Source organism: Eleutherodactylus coqui, chromosome 1, assembly GCF_035609145.1.
Source record: "Eleutherodactylus coqui strain aEleCoq1 chromosome 1, aEleCoq1.hap1, whole genome shotgun sequence".
NCBI lineage: Eukaryota > Metazoa > Chordata > Amphibia > Anura > Eleutherodactylidae > Eleutherodactylus > Eleutherodactylus coqui.
In genome coordinates, this window is record NC_089837.1 from 36001874 (window position 1) to 36014096 (window position 12223).

The 12223-nt window shown below is 42.6% G+C and overlaps 1 protein-coding gene across 2 annotated transcripts in view; it reads right to left on the reverse strand.

The window, feature by feature from the left end:
* Positions 1-930: 930 nt before the first annotated feature.
* KIF13B (kinesin family member 13B) overlaps positions 931-12223 on the reverse strand; it is a 206348-nt gene continuing 195055 nt past the window's right edge. For both annotated transcript variants that reach the window (XM_066594892.1, XM_066594888.1), the window contains exons 39-40: positions 7206-8223; positions 931-6392 (exon numbers count right to left, since the gene is read on the reverse strand). In XM_066594892.1, coding sequence (XP_066450989.1) covers positions 6103-6392; positions 7206-8223 — 1308 coding nt within the window. In that variant the 3' untranslated portion in view covers positions 931-6102. The remainder of the gene's footprint in view (positions 6393-7205; positions 8224-12223) is intronic.

Here is a 12223-nt window from a genome sequence, read left to right on the forward strand (position 1 = left end):
CAGTGTATTATATTACCTATGAAGCTCAGCTGGAGGCTAAACCTTATGAGCTGCCTTAGATGGCAGACCCGTAGGCCATCTTCAAGTGCGGCATAGCAACTCATCGGGATCCCACAATCCATCAAGAGAGTCCACTGGGTGACAAAAGAAGCCCCCTCTCTCGGTAAGAATTTTACATGCGACAGTTGCATTGGCTGTGGCATACAATGAGTCTCTTGGGGTTTGGGCTAAACAGCCTTGACTAAGTCTGCTTAGCCAAAATGTTGCTGTTTTGTATGGAGAAATAAAGAATTTTTGTACTTTTTGCACTGCGTAGGCTGTCACACTTTCCTTTATTTTTACTTCAAGATTGAATCCAATAATTCTGGCTCCTACTGTGACTCTGCATCAAGTTGCCTCGATGGAACTAGCAGTGAGGATTGTGCTGCTGGCAACAGGTTAATTTGCTTTGCCATTCTGCTGGTGGAGTCACTGTGTACATTACTTATCCTGTACTGCTCCTGAGTTACATGCTGTATTATACTCCAGAGCTGCACTCACTATTCTGCTGGTGGAGTCACTGTGTACATACATTACTTATCCTGTACTGCTCCTGAGTTACATCCTGTATTATACACCAGAGCTGCACTCACTATTCTGCTGGTGGAGTCACTGTGTACATACATTACTTATCCTGTACTGATCCTGAGTTACATCCTGTATTATACTTCAGAGCTGCACTCACTATTCTGCTGGTGGAGTCACTGTGTACATACATTACTTATCCTGTACTGATCCTGAGTTACATCCTGTATTATACCCCAGAGCTGCACTCACTATTCTGCTAGTCACTGTAATGTATAAATATATTACGTGTATTGATCCCAGGTCATACATATAGACTATAAATATGGATTAACTCCACACCAATAAAAATGTGCACACAACAAGCGCGTTTAAAAAACTTTATTAATCAGACATAGTTGAGCATCGTACAGTAGTTTAATACAATAAAATCATGTTTAAAAGTTTCAGATTTCATCGATGTCTCTTTGGATTTCAGCTCTTTTATTTTAAAAAATTCTCTAATTCATTGTCCAGATATTCTTGAGTCGTCGGGGGAACATCTCCGGCCCCAACACAAATCATGCGAACAGTTCCGAAAAGTGGTCACAATCTAGAACACTAAAACCATAGAGATGAGCTGTTGATTCCCGATCTGCGGGGGGACTACAAGTCCCAGCACTGAGGCTGAACATAAGTTCCATCATGGCTCAGGGTTCACAAAGAGCTCCTCTCACTCTACAGACATAAAAAACTTATGAAGTCATAATCAGATCACCGTGCTAATACGTAGCGGCTCTCAGTACAGCCTTTACGGCTGAGCGAATAAGGGGAGCGGGGAGTCAGCGTCTTGAGGCAAAAACTGTTTTTTTTCTCTTTAATACAACATAGTTTCCATTAAGCCGGGAAATTGTTGATTTCAGGCGCCATTATTATATCATTACATTTACGTGCCAGCTGCTTTATTTGCAAATTTACTAATTTAATCAAATCCCAGTAAAATATCAGCGACTTCATTTAAGTAATAAAAAGCAAAAACAAAAAAAAAAATAAAAAAGAATCCCTCCTCCCACCTTCCCCCACAAAAAAAGCAAGAAAGAGAGACCCAGCTTGGACATAGAAAATGATTCAATATGGAGTATTTTCTACCAAACTGCAAGTATAAAAGATTTTGAAAGTCTAAAAAAAAAAAAAAAAATCTAGGAAAATTAAGGCACATTATAATAATTACTGCCAAATATAAACTGATACGTTGATGGAAGCAGCCATCGGCGCGGGCTGCCGTATAAACAACATAAAGCAGACAGGATTGATATTTTTGGAATGTAGAAAGAAGGCAACAGTTAGGTGAAGACTAAGTTGTCCAGCCATCGCTTGAGGGTGTGGCAGCTGAAGGGGCCCAGAGGGCCACAAACCCTCAGTGTAGACATCAGGGTCCAGTAGTAGAACTGGGTCTGAAGGTATGAGGACAGTGGATCAATATCTGCTGTGATGAAAGTTTTAGATGCTCAACTAGTTGGGTGGCCACGTGTTTCACATCAAGTGACATAAAAGCGTGGGCGGAGTAATGTCGTAAACCTCTATCCCCTCAGTCAGACAGCAAGGCCTAGTGATGGGGGCCCACCTAAAACTTTGAGGAGAGTCTGTTAGTTTCCCCTCCAATGAAAGCTTTAGATGCTCAACTTGTGGAATGGCCAAGAATCTGACGTGGAGATCTAAGCATGGGTGGAGTGATGACATTAGTCTCCGCCCCTGCTCAAAGCACTTAGGTTCACCCCCAGTAGGTGACAATTAAAATGTTTTTCTCAAAGATCTGTTATAATTTAACGAAGCGACGCACACGGCATGTTTTTTGGGCTCTGCGCCTATGTTGATCTCCTGATATGTGGCAGTGGGCTGCAGGCTCCAGTTATTACTGGACAATAAAAATCTATATTTATATATGTACATAATCTATAAAACTGCAGCAGCAGTGCAAGCAAGAAAAAACATTTTTTTTTGCTTGATTTTAACCATGTATGGCTGATTAAGGTTAAGTAAAGTGCATTAAAATATGTACAAAGGAGTTTAAAAGCTTCTTCTCCTGGATAGTGTACAGATTGCTTCTAACTTCCAGCCTCCCTCCCTTTCAAAAAGCAGAATCTTGGGGAGGCCTATCAATACGGGATCCGCCGTAGCTCTGGCATCAACAAAACATCTCAAAATATCAGTGGTCTCAAATGAAAGTTGCCAGGTGGAAGTCTCGTCTAAGTATGTCAGCGGATGTATGAACAAGAGCCTCCGAAAACACTTGTATGACCATTTGACTTCTGAGGTAAGTGGTGCTGTATGAGGACTCCCCCAATTACGCAGGTAAGAGCACCCCTTCATGATCCAAAATCTATTGAAGGATCGTTCGGCAATAGAAATGTTCTGGCGCCAGCTTATGTCTAGCTAGTTGAACCCAACCTAGTTCTGATCCTTTAGGAAAAACCGAGTCCGGTGAATAAAACCTTTTGCTATTGGCTGAAAGTACCTTCGAAGAAAAGGAGACCAAGTAAGCCCAGGACATCTCGACAGAAAGGCAAGTGTGGTTTGCAATGGATACTTGGCAGAGGAGACATAGAACAATATTTTACTAATACTATACTAAAAGACAAATACACGAAAAAGAGAACTTGGAGGTTCAGTTAGGGTCGAAGAACACCATGAAGATGACAAGAGGACAAGTGACCTTCAAAATTGGTCTCAATGTTCATCTCAGACTCATGAAACTTGGTAGGTCATGCGCTACAGGAATGATATAAGGTGAAAAAGTAGTAAAGGACCAACGCAGCACCTACAGAGGAATGACTTTTATAATCCATAGAAGCCTACAAACACTTAGATTAAAGAGGTTAGTAGAAGTAAAAAAAAAAAGACTCAAGTAGCTCAATCGACCCTTGATACTCAACACAAGTAGCCATCTATCTCTATAGTCGTAGACTGCTGCTCAGACTTCAAGAGGAAATGGTGTCATCACTTCATGCTGGTTGTAAGACATGACAGAAATTTTTATGCCATGCAGATGATCATTGTGGAATATCCAGTTGTCCTAATAAAGGACCAGGAAAATCATTGAAGACCATGAATCTACAAATTCTCTTTTCTGAGGACAGACCGTATTGGTCCATTGACTGGAAATTCTTGAATTATAGTTATCGGCCCAACAGTTTCTCTTGACTCAAAGAAGACCAAATCTTTAGAGATCCATGGAGATCCGCCACCAAAGCCAACTCCGATTTTATGGAGTCTAAAATTTGTAAATTTTTTTTTTAACTCTGCAGTCACCTTCTGTATTGTCTAAAGTAGACTAAAGGGTTAAGGCACTTTGTAAAAAAAAAAATAAAAAATTAAAAGATACAAAAGTAGTTCTTTTTTGCTATTATTGGCCCTTAGGATCAATCAGTTACACATCACAAACTTCTTCACACCCCCCACTCACGTTAGCATTTGGTCCTCATTTTCTCCGTATGTATCAGTGCTCACAGAAGAGACGGATATGCATAGTAAATAGACGAGAACTCACATTACAGATACTCTGTGCTGGTGAAAGTGCCATTATTGTCAGTGACTTTTACAGTGCAAGCTTGGTGGTGCATTGAACAGTGACTAGAGGATCTGGATTAGTGCAGGAGAGGTTGGTCTACAGAAATGGTCTACAACCTGTTGATCTCTAGTGGTGTCATAATCGTAGTGTAATAAGTGAAAAGTTGTGTTCTCAATATAAGGTCTGTGAAGGGTAAGGGGGGAAAAAACATTAAAAGGTTATCTAGCATCAAGACATGTGAAGGTGTAAAGATGTGAGAAGTCACCAAACTGTACAAAATGGTCTCCGATACGGAGGTATTCAAATACATGAAGCTTGGGGTGTGAGTGGGGTCGGGGGGTGGGGGGAGGTTGGTCTACACCACATAAGGAACTGCACAATACAGAGATGAAGACTGAATAATGTAACTGTAATGGTTTCCACCAATATTGGTCTAGAGAGGTTTCGGAATGGTCACGTAGAAAAGGGGTTCCGTATTACCCCGTCCTATCATTCACCAGAGGACATACTAGCAATTCTAGAACTGAATACTTGGTCTTGACTAATGATGCAGGACCAAAAGTCCCACCCCGATCTGTCAACTGGATAGCCCTTATTGGACATGGTCATTGGTCCCTTCACACGGAGCATCTTCCGTATTCCCTAGCAGAGCGAGTGCTGTGGTGGTCAGAGTTGACAACGGTTAAGATTGTATATCGCATCTCCTTTCACACAATTCTATTATCTATCACCACATCCCACCACCCATAAAAAAACAACTATAAGACCCTCCACCATCTATAGAACATACTTGTGCTTTCTTAAATGTCACGTGATGACGTGAATGTCACATAAACTTCTACTTGTAAGAGGCAAACGTAAAAAATACGCCTGAGTGAAAAGTGATTGTGTTGTGCTAACGAGGTTCTGCACCTCAATGTCTATCGAGACAAAGAACTGTGAGGGCTGGCCTTTCAATTCTCCTTGCCCCTTTTTTGCTCTCATCTCAAAAGTGCCCATTTGGCCTGGAGGCAAAAGCCTGATTAATTAAAGACAGACTTGTTCGTAAGGATAGGTCACCCGGGCAGTAAATCCATAGCATCCAGTCTATCACAATTCGACAAGGTGGTGGACCATCTTAGCAACATTCAAGCCATGCCAATCTTGCCTTAATCAGATTTTTTCTAAAAAATGCATTTAGGTGGAAACCCACTTAAAACAAAGACGAGAGTGGTCTCATTCCCATAGGTGGCAGCAGTGAGATCACACAAAAAAAAATCAACAAAAATGACTTAAATCGAACAATATTAACATAACACAAGGATCATATGTGTGCAAAAATAATAGTGTACATATATAGGAGACAATTTGGGAAGCCATAGTGGACATTGGCCAAGGTATTTTTTCGTATATGACGTGACTGCCTTTTTTTCCGATTGCACATTACACTTTCCAAATCTCCAGCCGTGGATGTATACATAAAACCCACTATATACACGTAGACATGACTGGACACAGTAGTCCGAGTCTATTTTCCCTTTCAGCACATTTCTGCCCCCACTTAAATTGTGACAAAATGACAAAGATGCCACAATGTTGATCTTCATGGTTGGGCAGGACCGAGGAAGAGCATGAAGCCTTGCTTAAAAACATACAAGATATGTATAGAACATATTTACACATACACATATATACATGTAGATACATGTTAGGATGGTTGGAAGAAAAGACTGAACAAGCATAATAAAGAGTGGCATTAGGGTGGCTCTCCACACCTCACTGGCTTGGCCATGCCATCAGAACTGAAATCCGCATGGTTCTCAATTCTGCTTCATGAGACCCATTACTGGATCAGAGCCGAGCCTTGGTCACCAGCGTGGAGAGAAAATACCGTACCGGAGCTGCATAGTCTACTTTCTATGCAGCTGTAGCTGCAGGAACAGCATGGAATTAGTAGTTAAGGTGACGTTGACAGTCATTGGAGATGATGACCATTTGTAGTGTGTTGTAGATTAGTTAGCCCAGGACTTCCTGTTCTCCGGCTTTTTTCGGGCATCTGCCTTTAGGTTTCCGGCTCTATCTGGTTTAGCCAGAGCAGTCAATGCTGCAAGATTTCCAGCGGATCCGAACAAGGTCCCACTTTTTCGATCTTCTGAAGATGTTCCTCCCTGCAAGTGCAACCCGGCACTTTTTCTCCGGGCTGTACCAGTGGCTTTCTTCACTCTGTTGGGTCTCACCAAGACGCCGTATCCCGGGTTGCATTTGAAGTAGTGCTTGCCACCGACAGAGCCATCATTTTTGCCTTAAGTTGAGGAAAAAAAAAAAAATATATATATATATATATATATATATATGAGATGAGGATTGGCCTTTTCAGATCTTATGGCACTGTCAAAAATAGGTGGGCGCTTCCCTTGACTGTTCACATCTGTTCTAAGTACACTAAAAGAAAAAGCAATGAGTATGCTCAACCAGCGCTACATTTCCTTGCAACGGTTCTGCAGTTTTTAGGTCTAGTAACGAGTGGAGTCCCAGCGTTTAGAGACCGACCAATCCAGCATTTATATAGCCTAACCAAAGGATAGATAATCAACTATTTAAAAAGCTGAAATATCCCTTTAATCAAGCCATGCACACATAATGGCCATCAACTCAGCTAATTGCTATTTCTCTTCAAAGAGCAGCCAGGGGTTCCTATCAGGCTGACAAGAAATACCAGTGTGGTGTTAAGCTCCGCCCTTGCCCATAACTCCGCCCCTCCTCAGGTCTCATCAATGCATCCTATACATTCTAAGACGGGTTTTTCCAAAGCTTCAGATGGAGGCTGTTTAAAGAATTTCCTAGACTACTCTCCGATAACGTCACGCCATGTAACCACTATGGGGAGTGCCACCCAGCATAATAGAACATACTACAAATTCCGCTCTACTACTTCTATACCATTGTTTTTTTACGTATCTTAAATATATTATTCTAAGAGAGAGTAGAATAAAAATTAAGACCGGTCTAGCTGTCTGGAGACATTAGATATGACACTTTTGTACAATCCAAGACGGAGGATCTCACTGGTAGGTGTATTGAAAAGTCTATGGTCAGTTGGAAGACGATTTCTTACCAGCAGGCAGCTCAAGCTCCACGCCAACCCACATTCCTTCCTGAAAATCGGCAGGTCCAACGTATCTTACGATGCCGTTCTTATTGGTCCCAACGGTCACATATTCTCCCTCCTTCAACCATTCAGGAACATCCTGAGAATCCTCCGAGTCAGATGTTGCTTCTGATGGGTCTTCTCCGCTTCCTAGTCGGTCGATTATTTTTTCCTGACTTCCCTTTAATGTAGATTCTGTTCCTACCAACGTCTGCAAGCTTGGTGGTTCCTCTAGATCGTCTCCAAGCATCCGTGTGAAGGACTTCAGCTCGGATGTTCTCACCTTCTGTATTTTGAAAGGAGACACTACAACTTTACTTTGCAGTAAGTCAGTGGTAAGAGGTTTAGGTACTTGCACAGAAGAGTCCTTGGGTTCTCCTTGACTTTTAGAAGATGTCACACTTGTTAGTGGAGGCTTATCTTGGAAAAGAACGTCTTTTGAGAGGTCTATAGTTGGACGTCCTCCCGGATTCGAAGGTACATAAATGTCACCTATAGTTGATGCTTGTAGATCTGGCTTGTTACAATGCATGCTGTTAGAACTTAAGTCATGATATTCTTTATGATTTGAGTCTTCAGCCACAACTGGTTTCTCCAGTTCCTTTCCATGCCCAGGTATGTTTGAGGGATAATGCTGATCAGACACTGCATCTAGCTTGCCCGTTTGGCCTTTCTCGAGCTCCTGGGAGGTAGGTACGGCAGCCAAGCTAATATCAGTAGATAATGGACTGTGTGTTTGTCCTGTAGGCACTTCAATTCCCGTACTTAAAGCCTCCGATAATGTGGCTGTGGAGACGCTATGGGAGAAGTATCCACTAGATGCTTCACTGAGTGGACTGGGAGGTCCTTCCTGGGACTCCTGTCCTGGAGAATCGCAGACCTTTGGTTGGGAAGGCACTACTGGTGACTTGTCACTTTTCTTTTCTTGTATCGGGGAACGAGCAATCACTGGTTGCCGGATCCCAGTCCATTCCTCCTGATTAACCTGGTAGATGAGATAAAAACAGTCAAAAAGTCCACATTAAAAAATTAGTAAAATTATCTTTTTGTATCTTACAGATCAAAACTCAAATTGCACTAAAAGCTATGGGCGAGGGGGTCCACACCAACGGCTGACCAAAATCCTATTTTTTTTTTATCCAAGATTATTTCTACGGAGCTGATGGTTCTTTGTCCCAGCATTTCCTTTCGGGGAACGTTGGGTGAGCCATCTACACATCAGATAGTAAGTTGGTCTTGCTGAAGTTGAGAATTAATCTCATACTATATATCTAATATGCATCTACTGTATGTTTCTAACATTTATTTACATATCCAGTATCTAAAGCTCTCCCAAATATATCCTCAATGTCTTTCCATTCCATGTATGTATCTAATACTCATCTACTGTGATTCTAACATCTATCCCTCTATCTAATACTCCTCTTCATACATACATATCTAACACCCATCTATCTTTCAGTGGTTCCATCTACAGTACTGTGCAAATGTTTCAAGCAATTGTGGAAAAAATGCTGTAAAAGTAAGAATGCTTTTAAAAATAGAAGTGTTATTAGTTTATTTTAGTCAATTACCAAAATGCAAAGTGACTGAAGCAAACAAAACTAAAATCACATCAATATTCGGTGTGATCGCCCTTTGCCTTCACAATAGCAGATACATTTCCACACAGTTTTTTGAGGAGCTCGGCAGGGAGGTTGTTCCAGGCATCTTGGAGAACTAAGCCCAGATCTTCTGTGGATGTCGGCTCGCTCCAATCCTTCTGTCTCTTCATGTAATCCCAGACAGACTGGATGATGTGAGATCAGGGCTCTGTGGGGCCAAATCATCACTTCCAGGACTCCCTGTTCTAACTGCTGCCTGCAGACACTCATTATTGTACCGCTCTCCACCATGCTTCACTGCTGCTTGCAGACACTCATTATTGTACCGCTCTCCACCATGCTTCACTGCCGCCTGCAGACACATTATTGTACTGCTCTCCACCATGCTTCACTGCTGCCTGCACACACTCATTGTACTGCTCTCCACCATGCTTCACTGCTGCCTGCACACACTCATTGTACTGCTCTCCACCATGCTTCACTGCTGCCTGCAGACACATTATTGTACTGCTCTCCACCATGCTTCACTGCTGCCTGCAGACACTCATTATTGTACTGCTCTCCACCATGCTTCACTGCTGCCTGCAAACACTCACTATTGTACTGCTCTCCCCATGCTTCACTGCTGCCTGCAGACACTCATTATTGTACCGCTCTCCACAATGCTTCACTGCTGCCTGCAGACACTCATTGTATCACTCTCCACCATGCTTCACTGCTGCCTGCAGACACTAATAATTATACTGCTCTCCACCATGCTTCACTGCTGCCTGCAGACACTCATTATTGTACCGCTCTCCACCATGCTTCACTGCTGCCTACAGACACTCATTATTGTACTGCTCTCCACCATGCTTCACTGCTGCCTGCAAACACTCACTATTGTACTGCTCTCCCCATGCTTCACTGCTGCCTGCAGACACTCATTATTGTACCGCTCTCCACAATGCTTCACTGCTGCCTGCAGACACTCATTATTGTATCACTCTCCACCATGCTTCACTGCTGCCTGCAGACACTAATAATTATACTGCTCTCCACCATGCTTCACTGCTGCCTGCAGACACTCATTATTGTATCGCTCTCCACCATGCTTCACTGCTGCCTGCAGACACTCATTATTGTACCGCTCTCCACCTTTGTAGCAGAGTTTGGCTGTTCCCCACACAGTTTTAAGCCTTCTAGAAAACTAGGTTCAAGTGTACCAATAAGAGCTGATGCTGTGGTGAATGTAAAGGGCGGCCACACCAAATATTGATTTAATTTATATTTCTCTTTTGTTCCTTCACTTTGCATTTTGTTAATTGAGTAAAATAAACTATTAACCCTTCTATTTTTGAAAGCATTCTTACTTTGCAGCATTTTGTTTCCACACTTACCCATAACTTTTGCACAGTATTGAATCTTCCCAGGATTCTATCTATGTACTGTATCATCTAACATCTATTATTCTGTGTCTAATATCGATATATCGGATGTCCTTGATGTCTCCCTCAGAAATACAGCTGGGTATTCCATACATACATGACTTTCAAAACATCTATCAATCCATATTTCTCTTTATCTCTGCATATCTAATACCCAGATATCTATGGCCTCTATGTTCTTATCCATTGCTCATATGGGCACCAACTACTCAAAAAATTAGAAATAGTTCTTAATTGCCCAGGTATAGATACGGTATCAATGTCAGACAGACAAACATAAAGGTCTCTATCTAGACAACTCTAGAGTCAGAGTTTCAGGGTAAACAAGAAGTTGAAATAGGAAAAATTCAACATGTCTGACCACAAGTCCCTCCACTAACCTTGAGGACGGACTGGGAGCCCCACGGACTTTTTTTTTTTTTTTTTAATGTGACTGGCAAAAGTCAGGAGGGTTTGGTGTCAAACATGCGCCCTCTGTGGGCCACCTAACATGTGCCAGTGGGGCAAGCGTTAATCCTGCGCAGAAGAGGACGACACATGCCGATCACCTCCTGCAAAAGGACAAACTCTGCACAAGGAATATTTTCTCCTCCTAATATTTACTTGAAGGCTGATTTATGCGACAGGCCTGGTCCTTTCGCTGCTCAGACTGCAGGATTTATGGCTGCTGGAGGGCTGCAGTGATCTATATGTCTCTAGCAGTTCTTTGGCTGCACTTAAGGCCGGGATAAATCATGAATTTTCAACTGGCTGCCAAAGATTTATTTTTCACTTCCAAATTTTCTTCCCCACCGCCTTCCATTTTCCTGGGGCCCGTCAATTTACAGGTGAAGAATTTAGAGGCAGCTTCTGAGATTAAACAGACCATTTCTCAGATCTATTTCCCAGAGGCAACATGTACTAAACTTGGGTAATCAATACTGTCTGTCAGAGAGCAGAGTTATGGGGGACGCGCCAGAGAGGGGGGCTTGACACGACCTGGAAATTCAATTGTTAGCAAAGCCAGAACTTCGTCAAAAGAACAGGAGCGTCCTTATCTCACGACGCAATTAGTATCATAATGATGAACAGGGGGTCAAACGAGAGTCCGTGACGGCCCTCCTGCTGCACTACACTTCCCAGCATGCCCTAGGAGCATATTATAGGAGAAAATAGGAATAATTAGCTATACAATGTTAGGATAACTCTGCTGTATAACATACTGCACACATCTGCCCTCTATGGGGTGCATTATTTACACTCTAAGTTAAAGGGCAAACTAGAGCAGATTTGGGGAAAGGGCAGCAGATGGTTAAAAAAAAACCTGAGTCATAATCATCGCTCCGATCCCTACAGGGCCAGTACCCACGCTCCTGTCCTCAATGCTGACTTTTGCTTACATGGCTGCAGCTATGATATTCTGTATACATGTGACTGCTGCAGCGATGTAAGGCTTGAGACTGCTGAGGTCAGTGATTCGATGCAGCGGCCGCCTGTGTGTAAGTCAGCACCTCAGTAGGTCCGCAAAGACCTTGGGTGAGGGCAGGAATAGCAGATCTTGACCAGTGGGGAAAACTTAGTCTGTTTGTTTTTTTTTTACCATCTGCTGCCCTTCTCCTAATTCTTCTACAACTTACAAAAAATCTCTGAGGTGAGAGAAAAAACACAAAGACCTTACTCACTGAAAAAGGAGCCAAAAATGCAGCACCTGATAGGCTGCAGGGCAGGCCCAGTCCAATCGCCATGAACCCTAGTAGAATGCACAGAGCCAGACTTCAATATGGAGGAGCTACTTGTTCTGTGCAGACTAATGTGCAGTCACCCACTCAACCTAGCCCGCATTGGGGAGGAGCGACTGCCAACAGTCTGCACATGTGAACCGATACCAAGGGTGCCAGCCACAGATAGGCTCCTTTTTCAGTGAGTTATGCTTTTGTGTTTTTTCCCTCACCTCTGTGATTTCAATCTAGTTAAT